This window comes from Phaseolus vulgaris, chromosome 4 (assembly GCF_051622355.1).
Source record: "Phaseolus vulgaris cultivar YP4 chromosome 4, ASM5162235v1, whole genome shotgun sequence".
NCBI classification, from domain to species: Eukaryota; Viridiplantae; Streptophyta; class Magnoliopsida; order Fabales; family Fabaceae; genus Phaseolus; species Phaseolus vulgaris.
In genome coordinates, this window is record NC_143501.1 from 42591016 (window position 1) to 42605900 (window position 14885).

At 39.3% G+C, this 14885-nt stretch overlaps 1 protein-coding gene across 4 annotated transcripts; it reads left to right on the forward strand.

The window, feature by feature from the left end:
- The first annotated feature begins 316 nt into the window (after positions 1-316).
- On the forward strand, positions 317-5596 carry LOC137837644 (uncharacterized). Of its 4 annotated transcripts, none has more exons than XM_068646714.2 (5): positions 317-476; positions 608-826; positions 1025-1345; positions 1591-5040; positions 5277-5596. In XM_068646714.2, exons 1-5 carry the CDS (start codon positions 398-400, stop codon positions 5363-5365), a joined length of 4158 nt encoding a protein of 1385 aa, XP_068502815.2. In that variant the 5' UTR covers positions 317-397; the 3' UTR covers positions 5366-5596. The 4 variants fall into 4 exon arrangements, with proteins under 4 accessions (XP_068502815.2, XP_068502816.2, XP_068502817.2 ...); XM_068646715.2 differs by having other exon boundaries at positions 5280-5596; XM_068646716.2 differs by having other exon boundaries at positions 1040-1345.
- The last annotated feature ends 9289 nt before the right edge of the window (positions 5597-14885 follow it).

Genomic DNA, 14885 nt, shown 5'->3' on the forward strand with positions numbered 1-14885 from the left:
TGTATTTTATTAAGGAGGAATGAAGTAGCATGAACTTTCATGTTCTGTCTGTTCTATGTAAAATATATCATTATATTGACACAACTGTAGTAGCATTTATCTATTATCTAAAACGGCGGTTTTTCCTACTTCAAAACCTCTAGTGGTGTATGAGAATGAGCCACGTGGCTAAAATTGGTCAACACGTGTCAACTGGCAAAGGCCTGTCGGTTATGTCACAACACGTGTCTCCAGTTTGGATATGCCACAGCCATGCAAAGGTGGCAAAACACAGTTTCATGTTCTTCTTTATAAAGCATTCTTATTATAAACCTTTGTCATGAACATTCCTCACCGAGTACACTAGAAGAAGTTACCTATTCAATCTACCTATTCAATTCAATCTACCTATTCAATCATGGATCCAAGAGCAGTTCAAACTCAGGGGCACAACTCCGGTCAACACCACCATAATCCTCAAAATGTTGGGTCACGAGGTACAAATTTCACTTTTTTGGAAGTTGGAAGTTTGATTTGATCAACCTTTGTTAGCTTCCTCTGGTGGGCACGTACATGTTAATTTCCTTATTGTAATTTGTTTGGTTTTTGCTTTAAATTTTTTATGCAGTGGCGCATGGGGATGAACACAACCAGCATGAGAAGAAGACGGTTATGAAGAAGGTAAAAGAGAAGGCCAAGAAAATTAAGGACACTATCACAAAGCATGGCCATCATGACCATGAACCTGGCCACGAGTATCGCTATGAAGATCAACATATTCCTGATGATCATGACTTGGATGAAGAAGATGACGAAGATGTATACCCAGAAGTCCATGGAGCACCGAGTAAGTTCTTTTTCTAGCACATTTGAATTTATCATTGTAACTAAACACTCTCCTCTCAGGTAGTGTATATACCTGTTGGACAATTTTATTGAGTACGAACAAGTTTTAAGATTACTTGTCTATTTTCATTTAAGATAAGATCTGACAATTTAGTATTTTTGAAGAAAAAAATGATTCCTTGGGTTGACAATAATTTAGATGATTGTTCTGCAGTTTACGACAGTGAAGGTGTTAGAGGTGTTGGGAGAAGTGGTGTTAATTTAGGAGGTATAGCAGTTAAGGGAGGAGAACCTCATCATGAGCCAAGAGTGATGGTTGTTTCTCCAACTACTGGAGTTAATCAAAGCAGAGCCAGTGACCCAACTAGGACATTTGTTGCGGTAGAGAAAGCAGTGCATGCTAAGGTCAATTTGGAGAGACCAATTCACTTGGAGGAAGATCCTCACGCTCCACGAAGTGCACATCAAGCATATGCTCCAGCAAATTATGAAACCAAAGTCAAAGATCCAAGTGGGCTAGGTAAGTTGAACAAAGTTGCTGTGATCTGTTAGAGTACGCATGCGGATTCATTGATGTGTATACATAATAGCGGGTTAAATTCTCAAAGTTGTAGAAGGTGTTATACACAGGTTCTATAACACATTGTGGACCAATATTTAACATGAACTATATTTGTGTGCCATGAGATTTAGCATCTTCACATGCCTTGATTTGATTCTAATCTATTGTCATGCCGTTTTTGTAATGTTTTGTATGGCTAACAGTTGGAGCAGAAATTGACGTTACCCCAGTTGAGAAATCTTTCTCCATGTTGACTATTCTTTATGAGCCAAACCAAGAACCAAACCTCTTTCCAACTGTTCCTGAAACTCACCACCACCCTTCTGCTGGAAGCCACTCCCAATTTACACCAGAGCTGTCTACTGCAACTATGCCTGAACTTTCTGGTGAAGTTAAAACCCAATACCCCAAAAGCCATGACCAGTTTGCGCCAGAGTTGTCCACACCAACCAAAACTCACTACCCTGAAGCCAAAATCCATGACCAATACTTGCCACAACAATCAAGTGCAACAAAAAATCAATACCCTTCATCTAGAAGCCATGATCAATTTACAGCAGTGTCATCTACTGGACCTAATATTCAGTCTACCAAATTCCATGAACAACACTTTCCACAACATTCCAGTGCTACAAAAACTCAACAACCTTCATCAGGGAGCCATGATCAGTTTACACCAGTGTCATCTACTGGACCTAATATTCAGCACCCTTCTACCAAATTCCATGACCAACACTTGCCACAAGAATCCAGTGCTACAAAAACTCAATACCCTTCATCTGGAAGGCATGATCAGTATACACCAGTGTCATCTACTGGACCTAATATTCAGCACCCTTCTACCAAATTCCATGACCAACACTTGCCGCAGCAATCCAGTGCTACAAAACCTCAATACCCTTCATCCGGAACCCATGATCAGTTTACACCAGTGTCATCTACTGGACCTAATATTCAGTACCCTTCCACCTTCCATGACCAACACTTGCCGCAGCAATCCAGTGCTACAAAACCTCAATTCCCTTCATCCGGAACCCATGATCAGTTTACACCAGTGTCATCTACTGGACCTAATATTCAGCACCCTTCCACCTTCCATGACCAACAGTTATCACAACAATTCAGTTCTACAAAACCTCAATTCCCCTCATCCGGAACCCATGATCAGTTTACACCAGTGTCATCTACTGGACCTAATATTCAGCACCCTTCAACTAAAATCCATGACCAACACTTACCACAACAATTCAGTGCTACAAAATCTCAATACCCTTCATCTGGAAACCATGATCAGTTTACACCAGTTTCATCTACTGGACCTAATATTCAGCACCCTTTGACCAAAATCCATGACCAACACTTGCCTCAACAATCCAGTGCTACAAAAACTCAGTACCCTTCATCTGGAACCCATGATCTGTTTACACCAGTGTCATCTACTGAACTTAATTTTCAGCACCCTTCTACCAAAATCCATGGCCAACACTTGCCTCACCAGTCTACTGCAACAAAAACTCAATCCCCTCCATCCAGAAGCACTGATCGGTTCGCATCAGAGTTATCTACTGAACCCACACTTCGGCCCCCTTATACCAAAATCCATGACCAACACTTGCCACAGCAATCTAATGAAACAAGACATCAGTACCCTTCAACAGGAAGACATGTTCAGTTTACACCAGAGTTATCTACCGAACCTAAAGTTCAGTCCCATTACACCAAAACCCATGATGAATACCCTTCATCTGTAAACCAGGATAAGTACCATTCTACCACGAACCATGACCGACACTTGCCACAACAATCTAGTCGAAGTGCAACAAATACTCAATATCCTTCATCTAGAAGCCACGATCATTTTCTACCTGAATTTTCAACTGAAACCAGAACCCCACAAGCCTACAACACCACACACATGGAGGAATCCCAATACGGATCAAGGGAGAAACCATCAAATGAGAGCAGTTACACAGATAAAATCTCATCAGCAACCGCTTCAATAGCTGATACAGCCATCACTGCTAAAAATAATGTAGCTTCAAAGCTTGGATATGGCGACAGAAATGAGAGCGAAGCAACTCGAGCAAAGAAGCAAGAAGAGAACATAAGCAACGAAGAACCATCAACAGTCTCTTTAGCTACAGCCGTAATGGCTGATAAAGCCGTCGCGGCAAAAAACACTGTAGCTTCCAAACTCGGATATGGTGCTGACACCGAAACAACTCAAACAAAGCATCAGCAACAGAACACAAGCAGTGAAAAACCGTCTACAATCTCATCAGCAACCTCTACAATAGCCGATAAAGCTGTCACTGCCAAAAATACAGTAGCTTCAAAGCTCGGATATGGTCCTGAAGCAACTCATCAGGAAGAAGAAAAACCATCAACAATCTCTTCAGCAACATCTGCAATAGCTGATAAAGCTGCCAGTGCCAAAAATACCGTAGCTTCAAAGCTTGGATATGGTGCTGAAACAACTCATCAAGAAGAAAAACCATCAACAATCTCTTCAGCAACCTCTGCAATAGCTGATAAAGCTGCCAGTGCCAAAAATACCGTAGCTTCAAAGCTTGGATATGGTGCTGAAACAACTCATCAAGAAGAAAAACCATCAACAATCTCTTCGGCAACCTCTGCAATAGCTGATACAGCTGTCACTGCCAAAAATACCGTAGCTTCAAAGCTCGGATATGGTCCTGAAACAACTCATCGGGAAGAAGAAAAACCTTCCGTAATCTCTTCAGCAAACTCGGCCATAGCTGATACAGCTGTCTCAGCCAAAAACACCGTTGCTTCCAAGCTCGGTTATGACACTGAAACAACTCAAGCAAAGCATCACGAAGAAAAACCATCAACAATCTCTGCAGCAACCTCTGCAATATCTGATAAAGCTGCCTCAGCCAAAAATGCAGTAGCTTCAAAGCTTGGATACGGTGCCAACACAGAAACAACACAGACAAAGAATTACCAAGAAAATCCAAGCAATCAACAGCAATCAACAATCTCTTCAGCCACCTCTGCAGTAGCTGATAAAGCTATCTCAGCCAAAAACACCGTAGCTTCCAAGCTCGGGTTCGGTGACACAACAACAGCACATGAAGAGAGGAGAAGAGAGCATGCTGCTGCACCAACTGAATATGGAAAGAGTGTTGCTCAGTCTCTGACTGAAAACCTAGGTCCATACGGAAACGTTGGAGGAGTGGGAAGTGGTGTGAAGTCCAACGTTGCTGGTGAACAATATCCTAGTGTGGGTGTGAAACAAGACAAGGGTGTTTCTATGAAGGACTATTTGGCGGACAAGCTGAGGCCAACCCCTGAAGACAGTGCTCTCTCTGAAGTGATATCAGAGACTTTGCATAGGAAGGAGCCAGTGAAGGTTACTGAGGAAGGAAACAAGGGTGGTAAAAAGGTGATTTCTGATGCAGTGCATGAGAGAGAGGATGAGGCTGAGAGAAGAGTAGACCAACAGATACCATTATGGAAGGTAACAGAATCAGAGGAAGTGAAAAGAAGGTTAGGAAGTGAAGATATAGAGACTGAGAGAAGGTACCAAGAGATGTATGTGAAGACTCCAGGGACAGGGGTGGTTGATAAGCTTAAGGGAATGGTTGGATCATGGATTACCAATCCAACGGAGAACCAATCCTCACAAGGTAATGAGTTCTAGTATTTGTTTTCATGAGGTATCTCTGCAACATGATTTCCTATTATTTTTTTCATTTTACACACACATTATCTAATTGTTTCAATCTTGGTTTTATCTCGTAAGACATTGTAGTAGTTTCAGACTTTTTATATAAGTTGATTTTGTTTTTACAATGAGCATACTTGTTTCTGCAAGTGCCACTGTGATGCTGAATATTCGGTTTTGTTGTGTATGCATGTGAAGAAGATTCCTCTACTACGAATTATGGGACAGAAGTGGAACACCTTAACCAAGGTGGAGGTGAAAGAAGGCTACAGGATTCATCTAATTGAAGAATCGGTTTAAGGAATCTTTGCTTTTGATGCAAATTTGTCTAGATTTTTGTTATTGGTGTTTTTGTCTACTATCTGTGTAATGTGTTTGGTTCTTTCTAAGAACTCTGATGTTTTGAGTCACTAATAATTTATTTTCATGTTTCTTTATAATGTATACAATACTTTTGGGTCTGTAATGTTATGTCATTTCAGTGTGTTACTTTGTTATAAAAATATTGGGTTATTATATTTTGAGAACCTTGTTGCATCTTACCTCCATAATAAATATTAATACTTTTAATAAAAAAAAATTAAAAATATTATTTAGGGTGGAGTATGTCCAATAAACATTTTTGAAAAATATTTTATGTAATAAAATTTCGTTCTTTAAACATTATTTAGACATTCCAAATACGAGGCTAATGCTAAAGAATTTGACTTTTTTTTAATGTTTTAATAAAGATTTCAAATGTGGCTAATACATAAATTATGAAATGTACGCTTTCAATACAGTATATTAAAAATTGTACGCTTTATCCATGTATATCTCTTATGTCTAAAGAGTATATGAAACGTATAAAAGCAAGTGGTTTTTGAAATTAATTAATATAAATGTATGACTAAATACAAGTTTTTTTTATGTTTTAATAAAGATTTCAAATGTGGCTAATACATAAATGTACGCTTTCAATACAGTATATTAAAAATTGTACGCTTTATCCATGTATATCTCTTATGTCTAAAGAGTATATGAAACGTATAAAAGCAAGTGGTTTTTGAAATTAATTAATATAAATGTATGACTAAATACAAGTACAGTTTTTTTAAATTAAATATTATTTAAATTATACTTTTTAAATCTTAATTTTAATCCTGATACAGCATATCGATTTAATCTTTTTTAAATTAAAATGGAATTATAATATTATTTGAATTTTTAAAATTTAAACAGTCTTAACTTTTTTCTCATATAATATAAAAAAATATTTATGTATATTGCTCTCAAGCTTATATTAAGTTTTAATGGAAAATGATTCATTGTCTAGTCAATGTTAACTTGTTCATAAATATATGTTAATGTTCGTATTGATTATGTTATTTGGCTAATAATTAAAATATTGGTAATAATAGACACTTTATAAAATTAAAAATACTTATTTTTAAACTTAACCACATACATTTGTCTACTTTTACAAAGCTCATGTTAGGTATTATTCGGCATTTGGCAGACTAACACACCTATACAAGAAAAAAAAATTAAATTACAAGAAAAAAAAATTAAATCTCTAAAAAAATTAGACCAAAATTTTTAAATTTTATTATATCAATAAAATGATTTTCTTATAAAGAATTTTAAGAATAAATATTTATTTATAAAAAAATTAAAAATAGATTTATAAAGAGTTTTAAGAATAAATAATTTATAAAAAATTTAAAAATAGATGAAAATTTATTATATCTATAAAATGATTTAATAATTTTCTTATAAAAATTTTTAAGAATAAATTAGATGAAAATTTATTATATTAATAAAATAATTTTAATCAAATATTCTCTAAAATTTAAGAAAAATAGCTTTGTTGTTTCTTTATATTTTTATTTTTATAAATAAGTAAACGCTTATGTAATAATTTCAAACTTATATAAAAAATAAAATACAATGCAAATACAAATAAATATATTCGTATTATGAGTGTAAGTTTTATTTAGATTGAATTATATCAGTTTCCGAACTTCTATTAAATTCAATACTCTATTTGATTTTTTTTAAATTTTCTGCTTAATATATAAGAAAAAAAAATTTAAATATGAGTGATATAATAAATTTATAAATAAAAAATAAAAATCACATGTATAAGTTTAATGAGAATTAATATATATCTTAACAATATAAAGAAGTCGATTTTAATAATACCATTCCTTTATTTATTATATATATATATATATATATATATATATATATATATATATATATATATATATGAGTTATATATAAGAGTTGGTGCCTCTTATTATCTTCTGTTATTATTTTATAAACTCTTGGGAGCTTTGTTGTTTTTTTATATTTTTATTTTTATAAATAAGTAAACGCTTCTGTAATAATTTCCAAGTTATATAAAAAATAAAATACAAATACAAATAAATATATTCGTATTATGAGTGTAGGTTTTATTTAGATTGAATTATATCAGTTTCCGAACTTCTATTAAATTCAATACTCTATTTTTTTATTTTATTTTTTACTTTTCTGCTTAATATATAAGAAATAAAAAAATTTAAATGAGTGATATAATAAATTTATAAATAAAAATCACATGTATAAGTTTAATGAGGATTAATATATATCTTAACAATATAAAGACGTGGATTTTAATAATACTATTTCTTTATATATATATATATATATATATATATATGAGTTGGTGTCTTGATGGTTATTCTGTTATTATTTTATGAACTTTTGAGAGTGTATATATATGTGAGTTGGTGTGCTGGTGGTTATTCTGTTATTATTTTATAAATTTTTGGAAGAAAAGATTCTCTTTTATTGTAACACCTTGAGAGAAGGCGCCCTTGAAAAGATTGAATTTTCTCATGTTAAGTATGCTTTCAGTTGAGATTAAATTCTCGTGATAGAAAGCTATTACAAGAGGTAAGCTATAAAAAGGGCTTGAGACCCTAGGTAAAAGTACGTTGTTTTTAAGACTGAAACTAAATACTTCTTGATTTTTAGTAAACCCTTTACTAACTTGATCGTCGGAGTGCAATCAACATGCAGGGTCCCATCTATTTCAACGGAGCTACATTATAGAGCAACAAGAGTAAAAGACGGATTCGTGAAGAGACAGACAGAGCTAGAGCTTGTCATCAGAGTCAACCGGCGAGCACGTCAACCGACAAGAACATTTGGCACCCACCGTGGGGCTCGATAAAACCTGATCCCACCCACAGTCGTACTTGACTTTTCAGACGTGATGAGAAACATGAGGTAGGGTCCACTGAGATCTGAAATGAATGACACCCCCCACCATACAAAAACTGATGGAAACTATGAGTGCTCTTTAAGAAGCAATGGTGGTGGCCAAACCTGAACAGGAAAGACTCATGGTAGAAGCTCGAGCTGAGCAGCTGCTCAGACAAGACTAGTTGATGGAGAAAATAGACGTGTCACCAGTTGATGGCGAAAATTTTCGAACGCTCCGCAGGGGAGTGAGGCCAGACTGCTCAACTAAGAGCTCGCCCTAGACCGTTTTCGAAGACGATTATGGACATTGTCATACCAACTAATTACATAACGCCCAAGATTGTTTTCACGGGTGTAGAAGACCCCGAGAGCCATCTTACAACGTTCAACGTCCAGATGATCATCTTGGGAGGGACAGATGCCATACATTGTAAGATGTTCATGGGTACATTCACAGGAACAGCGTTGCAGTGGTTTAGTGGCCTTCCCAAGGGCCACATCACCTCCTTCGACCAGTTTTTCGAGTTGTTCAGGGAACAATTCATGTTAACCAGGCTCGAACACCGGTTCCCTTCGATCTTTTTGGCGTAAAGCAAAAACAAGGTAAGTCTTTGAAGGATTTTTTGAACAAGTTTGGGGCGTTCATAGTGAAGCTCCAGACACAGTACGAGGCCTTGATGGTCCACGCCTTTGGGCAGGGGATCATGACAGGACCGTTCAATGACTCTCTGATCAGAAATCCCGCAAGAATGTTTGCGGAGATACGATGTCGAGTTGTCGCTCACATCGGTGCAGAGGAAGCAGTATCTGTGAAGCGCGACAGCACATACCCAGGGCAAGCCAAGCCCAAAGAAGGTGGTCAAGCTCAACCTCTGAGGGTCCACAAAGCCGCAATCGAGAAGAGGTCAGACGAAAGGCGAGCATCATACATAGCTAGGAAGAATCAACCCAGAACGAAGGCAAAGGAAGATCTACCATTTCGACCAAGGTTTCGGATAACTTACAAGGAGCTGTTGAGTATACCAAGGATGGCGGATAAATTGAGATTCCCTCCAAAATCTGACAGGAACTTGGGGTCACAGAATGAGACCTGGTGCGAGTTTCACAAGGGGTTTGGGTATGACGTGGAGCATTGTATAACTCTGGGCTATCAATTAGCAGACCTGGTAAAGGATGGATTCTTTAAGGAATATCTAGAAGGGAGCCAGGAGGGGTCGAAAGAAGAGAGTGCTACAACGAACCAAGGGCATGAGGTACCAGTCCATGGCGAGCTGAACACCATCTCGGGAGGAGGATGCTCCGCCTCCATGCGTAAGAAGTACGCAAGAGAGGTGATGGCAATAGAAGCAAGGAGGTCTAACCAGCCGGTAGAGCCCGACCTCTGGTTTACAAGTGCTGACTTGAGTGGTGTGATCCCACATGAGGATGATCCAATAGTGATATCCGTGGTCACTGTGGGAAGAAGAGTACATCGAGTTCTCATCGACCAGGGGAGCTCAGCTGATGTGATGTTCTGGATAACGTTTAATAACTTGCAGTTGTCGCCTAACCAGTTAAGGCCTTACGACGGTTGTCTGTTTGGATTTGCTGGAGATTAGGTGGAGGTGTGAAGGCATGTGGAGTTGAGGATGATTTTCTCAAATGGTGCCTCATCTCACACAATCAGCATCAGGTATTTAGTAGTTAATGTTGTCTCAGCCTATAATTTGCTTTTAGGAAGGCCCTCCTTGAACAGGTTAGGCGCGGTGGCCTCCACGAGGCACATGAAGATAAAGTTGCCCTCCCTTGGTTGAGGGATGATCGTCATCAAGTCTGACCAGAAGGCGGCAAGAAAGTGCTATGAAAATAGCCTGAAAAACAAAAAGGGGAGTATGTTCGATCACTGCTCAGGCGCGAGAGGCAGAGATGGTCAGGCAAGTCAAAGTTGCCAGCGAGAGGCGACCTAGACCTGCTGGTGAGGTTCAAGAAAAAGAAATTGAAGGTAAGAAGTTTAAACTTGGCACGCCACTAGGCCGAGAATTACAAGACAAGATAGTTGAAGTAGTATCAAGGCATATGAGTGTTTTCGCTTGGTCGTCCGCGGATATGCCCATGATAGACCCAAACTTCCTCTACCATGGGCTTGATGAGAAGGTCATACCGGTAGCGCAGAAAAGAAGGAAGCTTAATGAGGAGAGGCATTAGATCATCAGGGAAGAGACGCAAAACCTTTTGAAGGCTGGCCACATATGGGAGATTCAATACCCTGAGTGGTTGGCAAACGTGGTATTGGTACAAAAGACCAATGGGAAGTTGAGGATGTGCGTTGACTTTACATACCTGAATAAGGCCTGTCCCAAGGATTCTTATTCGCTACCCAGCATAGACTCCTTGGTGGACAATGCTTTAGGTTGTCGATTGTGGAGTTTCCTAGACACATTCATGTGGTACAATCAGATTCGCATGCACCCCAGGACAAGAGCAAAACCGCCTTCATGACTGAGCTCTACAAAGTCATGCCCTTCGATCTCAAGAATGCCGGCGCTACCTACCAAAGGTTGATGTATAGGATCCTCACCCCAATGATTGGGAGGAATGTACAGGCGTACGTAAACGACATGGTCGTCACCTCAAAGGAAAAGGATCAGCACGTGGATGATCTAGAAGAGGTATTCAAGATGATAGCCAAGTATAATCTAAACATGAACCTAGATAAGTGCGTGTTTGAGGTGGAAGCTGGGAAGTTACTTGGGTTTCTGCTCACTGAACGGGGCATAAAAGTGAACCTGGACAAGTGTGCACCAATCATAGGGATAAAAAGCCCTGCCAGTGTGAAGGAGGTATAACAGCTGACTGGGTGTATGGCTGCCTTGTCCAGGTTCTTATCAGTTGGAAAAGATAAGGGATATCCTTATTTTCAATGCCTGAAGAAGAACAGCCGTTTCGTATGGACTAACGAGTGTGAAAACGCATTCGTCAAGCTGAAGGAGTACTTAGCCAACCAGCCTGTCCTTTGTAAGTCGCTGCCAGGTACTCCCCTTCGTGTTTATTTCGCAGTCACGGATCAGGCAATCAGCTCGATCATTGTGTAAGAGCAAGACAAGGTTCAAAGGTCTATTTACTTCGTGAGCAAGGTGCTGCAAGGGTCAGAGGTACAATATCAAGCTATTGAAAATGCCGCCCTGGCAGTTGTGTTTGCTGCTCGACAACTCCACCATTATTTCCAGAGTTTAACTATAATAGTGATGACAAATTTTCCTATTCGCAAAGTCCTTCAGAAGCTTAACATGGTAGGTCGGATGGTTCGTTAGGCAGTCGAACTGTCTGAGTTCGACGTACAGTACGAACCCATAGGACCTATAAAGGGCCATGTATATGGTGATTTCATGGCAGAACTATCATCTGAGGCTACCCCGATAGGTGGTATGTCCTCTCGGTAGATGGATCTTCCAACCAGCAAGGTAGTGGTGTTGGGGTCATTCTGGAGGGACCTAGTGGACTGTTGATCGAGTAGGTCCTGAGATTTTCCTTCAAGGACAACAACAATCAAGCTAAGTATGAAGCTCTGATAGTTGGAATGTTGTTGGCCAAGGAGTTGGGTGTTCGGAGCTTGTTGGTAAAGAGTGACTCGTTGCTGGTTACTAGGCAGGTCACAGGTGAATACTAGGCCAAAGACCCACACTTGGTCGCGTACCTCAGGTATGTTGCGCTTTTAAGGGAAGCTTTCTCTATGTTCAAGTTGGTGCATGTTCCAAGGGAGTAGAATGCCCGAGCAGACCTGTTGTCCAAGCTGGAAAGCTCGGGGAAGGGAGGTCGATAAAGGTCAGTTATTTAGGAGACCTTAAAGTCACCCAGGAGTGTTGCGGAGGAGACAACAAAGGTCAACCATGTAAAGACCTTGGAGGTTAGCTTAGTAAAGGAAGAAGGCACCGATCATTGACACATGAAACTTTGAAGATGCCCAGGATAAGCACCTATGGCTTGTTGGGAGAAGAGACATTGGAGGTCCTCTAGGTCGACGTGGTGGAGACCCGGATGTAGCTCATGGTCTGCTCCCAATAGAGTCCGCAAAGGGGAAAAGGGTTGCGAGGAACGCGAGAAGGTATACCCTGGTGGATGAAAAGTTGTTTCATCATGGCTACACCCATTCCATCCTCACTTATGTATGAGGGGATTAGTGTACCCACATCATGGCAGAGCTCCATGAAGGCATTTGTGGAAGCCACGTGGGAGGAAGAGCTCTCTCATTGAAGTTCGTTTGAGTTGGGTATTATCGGCCAACTATGAAGGAGGATTGTATGAGACATTCACAATGATGCAAACAGTGTCAGAAGCATGTTGATTGGCATCATGCGCCCCCTGAAGAGTTGCGATTAATACATAGCCCCTGGCCTTTTCATACTTGGGGAATAGACATCTTAGGTCCTTTTTGTTTGGCAATTCGTCAGATGAAGTACCTCGTGGTGGCTATTGAGTACTTCACCAAGTGGATAGAAACTAAACCAGTTGTGCAGATAATTGCTCACAAGGTGCAACACTTTGTATAGAGAAACATTGTCTGTCGTTTTGGGGTTCCAAGGCACTTGGTGTATGATAATGGTACCCAGTTTCAATTCAACAATTACGAAAACTGTGTGTGGAGCTCGGTATCAAACAGGTGTTTGCCTCTGTGGAACATCCTCAAACGAATGGTCAGGTCGACTCTGCCAATAGAGTCTTGCTCAAAGGGTTGAAGAGGAGGTTGGAGAAAGCCAAGGGCTGGTCAGGAGAAGTACCTCGAATTTTGTGGGCCTACCACACCACTCCCAGTCTACAACCAAGGAAACGCCTTTCAGTTTGGTATATGGATCGGACGCCATGATACCTGTAAAGATCTAGGAAAGTTAACATCGGTTCCAGAACTTCGTGATAGAAGAATCTAATGAAGGGAGGAAGGTGAACTTGGATCTATTAGATAAGTGCGCAAACAGGCTCGCATCAAATCAGAAGCTTTAAAAAGAAGAGTGGAGCTGAAGCAGAAGTCCAAGTTGAAACCTAGGCAGTTCCAGGTTGCTAACTTGGTGATGCGGAAAACCCATCCTTACTAGCTGGAGAATAAGTTGTCTCGCAAATGGACCGGCCCATTCCGTGTGGTGGAGGTGATCGGAAACGGAGCCTACCGACTCGAACCCTCGAGGGTGGAGCAATACCTCGAACATGGAATGGAGCAAACCTCAAGTTTTATTTCAGTTGAAATGTTTTGTCAATACGAATGATTTGAATAGTTACAGGGCACTCTTTTTCCCTTACAAGAGTTTTTAATGAGGTCACCCAATAAAAAATTGTTCTTGAAAGATGATGTATTAGAATTATTTGTTAGCACACGATAAGGCGACTTGCCGGTGAGTTATCCGAGTAGGCGCCATGTGTGTATAACTGATTATGTAATGATTAGACGAGGCGACTTTTTTCCTTGGTAAGATTCCAAGTCTAGGCGTTTTGAAGTCTGCGTAATTCAGATGGGACAACCTTTTCTTAGTAAGATTTTGAGTCCAGACACCCTGAATTAGCTATCACTTAAGATTGTTTGGCTGAGGGCGGGTAAGACGACCTACCTCAGCATAGGTGATGTCACCCGAAGTTGAATACCCCACAGGGTAGTAACACTCTGAGGGGGTAGTTGTTGAAGAGTTGACTTGGTATGTAAGCCAACACCCAAGTCAGATACTCTAAACAAGAGAAATTGTTGAAGAGTTGACCTGGTGTGTAAGCTAACACCCAAGTCAAATACTCTAAGCAAGAGAAATTGTTGAAGAATTGACCTGGTGTGTAAGCCAACACCTAAGTCAGATACTTTAAGCAAAATAAATTGTTGAAGAGTTGACTTGGTGCGTAAGCCAACACCTAGGTGAGACACTCTACGCCAAAGAAATCATTAAAGAGTCGACTTGATGTGTGAGCCAACACCCAAGTCAGATACGCTAAGCGAAGGAAACAGTGAAGAGTAGACTTGGTGTGGAAGTTAATGTTGAAGATGGTTGCTGCCCCTTCAAGATTGTGTTTGATGAAGACTTGTATGTTGTGTTTGATGAAGACATTTATGTACTTTCCATGTATTTGTGCTTTGCTTTAAGTATGTCTTAGTTAGTGTTTAGAGGTTGTCTAAGAGTAGCTTTTTGCTGAGTAACTCACCTCATAACCACTGGCCATGTGATAAGAACAAGCATAAGATTTCTTAAACTGTTTTTCACATGTTTTACACAAAAACACGTTTACTGCATAAAAATAAATCTGTTCTTTTCTAAATAAACATATTCATTTTCTTCACTGGTGCCTTGGCTAAAGTCTTGTAAAAATTTGATTTTGTGCATCAGGTATTTTGACTAAGTCTTCCTCTTTTCAAAACGACTGAGTTTCAAATAGTTAAACTTTCTCTGTTTTCGTTTTGAAAAATAAATCTGTTCATCTGTAAATGAATAGATTCTTTTTGCCTCTGGTGCCATGTCAAGCTTAAACGTTTTTTCAGTTTTATCTCAGCACCAGAATGGTTGACTAAGTCTCCTCACTTAACAGATTCTCTAACTGCTTTTGAAAATAAATCAGTTTATTTTATTT

Bases quoted from the DNA above. Each gene is read 5' to 3' on its own strand.
- LOC137837644 (XM_068646714.2), top strand. From the start codon at position 398: ATGGATCCAAGAGCAGTTCAAACTCAGGGGCACAACTCCGGTCAACAC. The intron at 477-607 runs GTACAAATTTCA...TTTTTTATGCAG, and splicing joins TCAAAATGTTGGGTCACGAG to TGGCGCATGGGGATGAACAC. The intron at 5,041-5,276 runs GTAATGAGTTCT...ATGCATGTGAAG, and splicing joins GGAGAACCAATCCTCACAAG to AAGATTCCTCTACTACGAAT.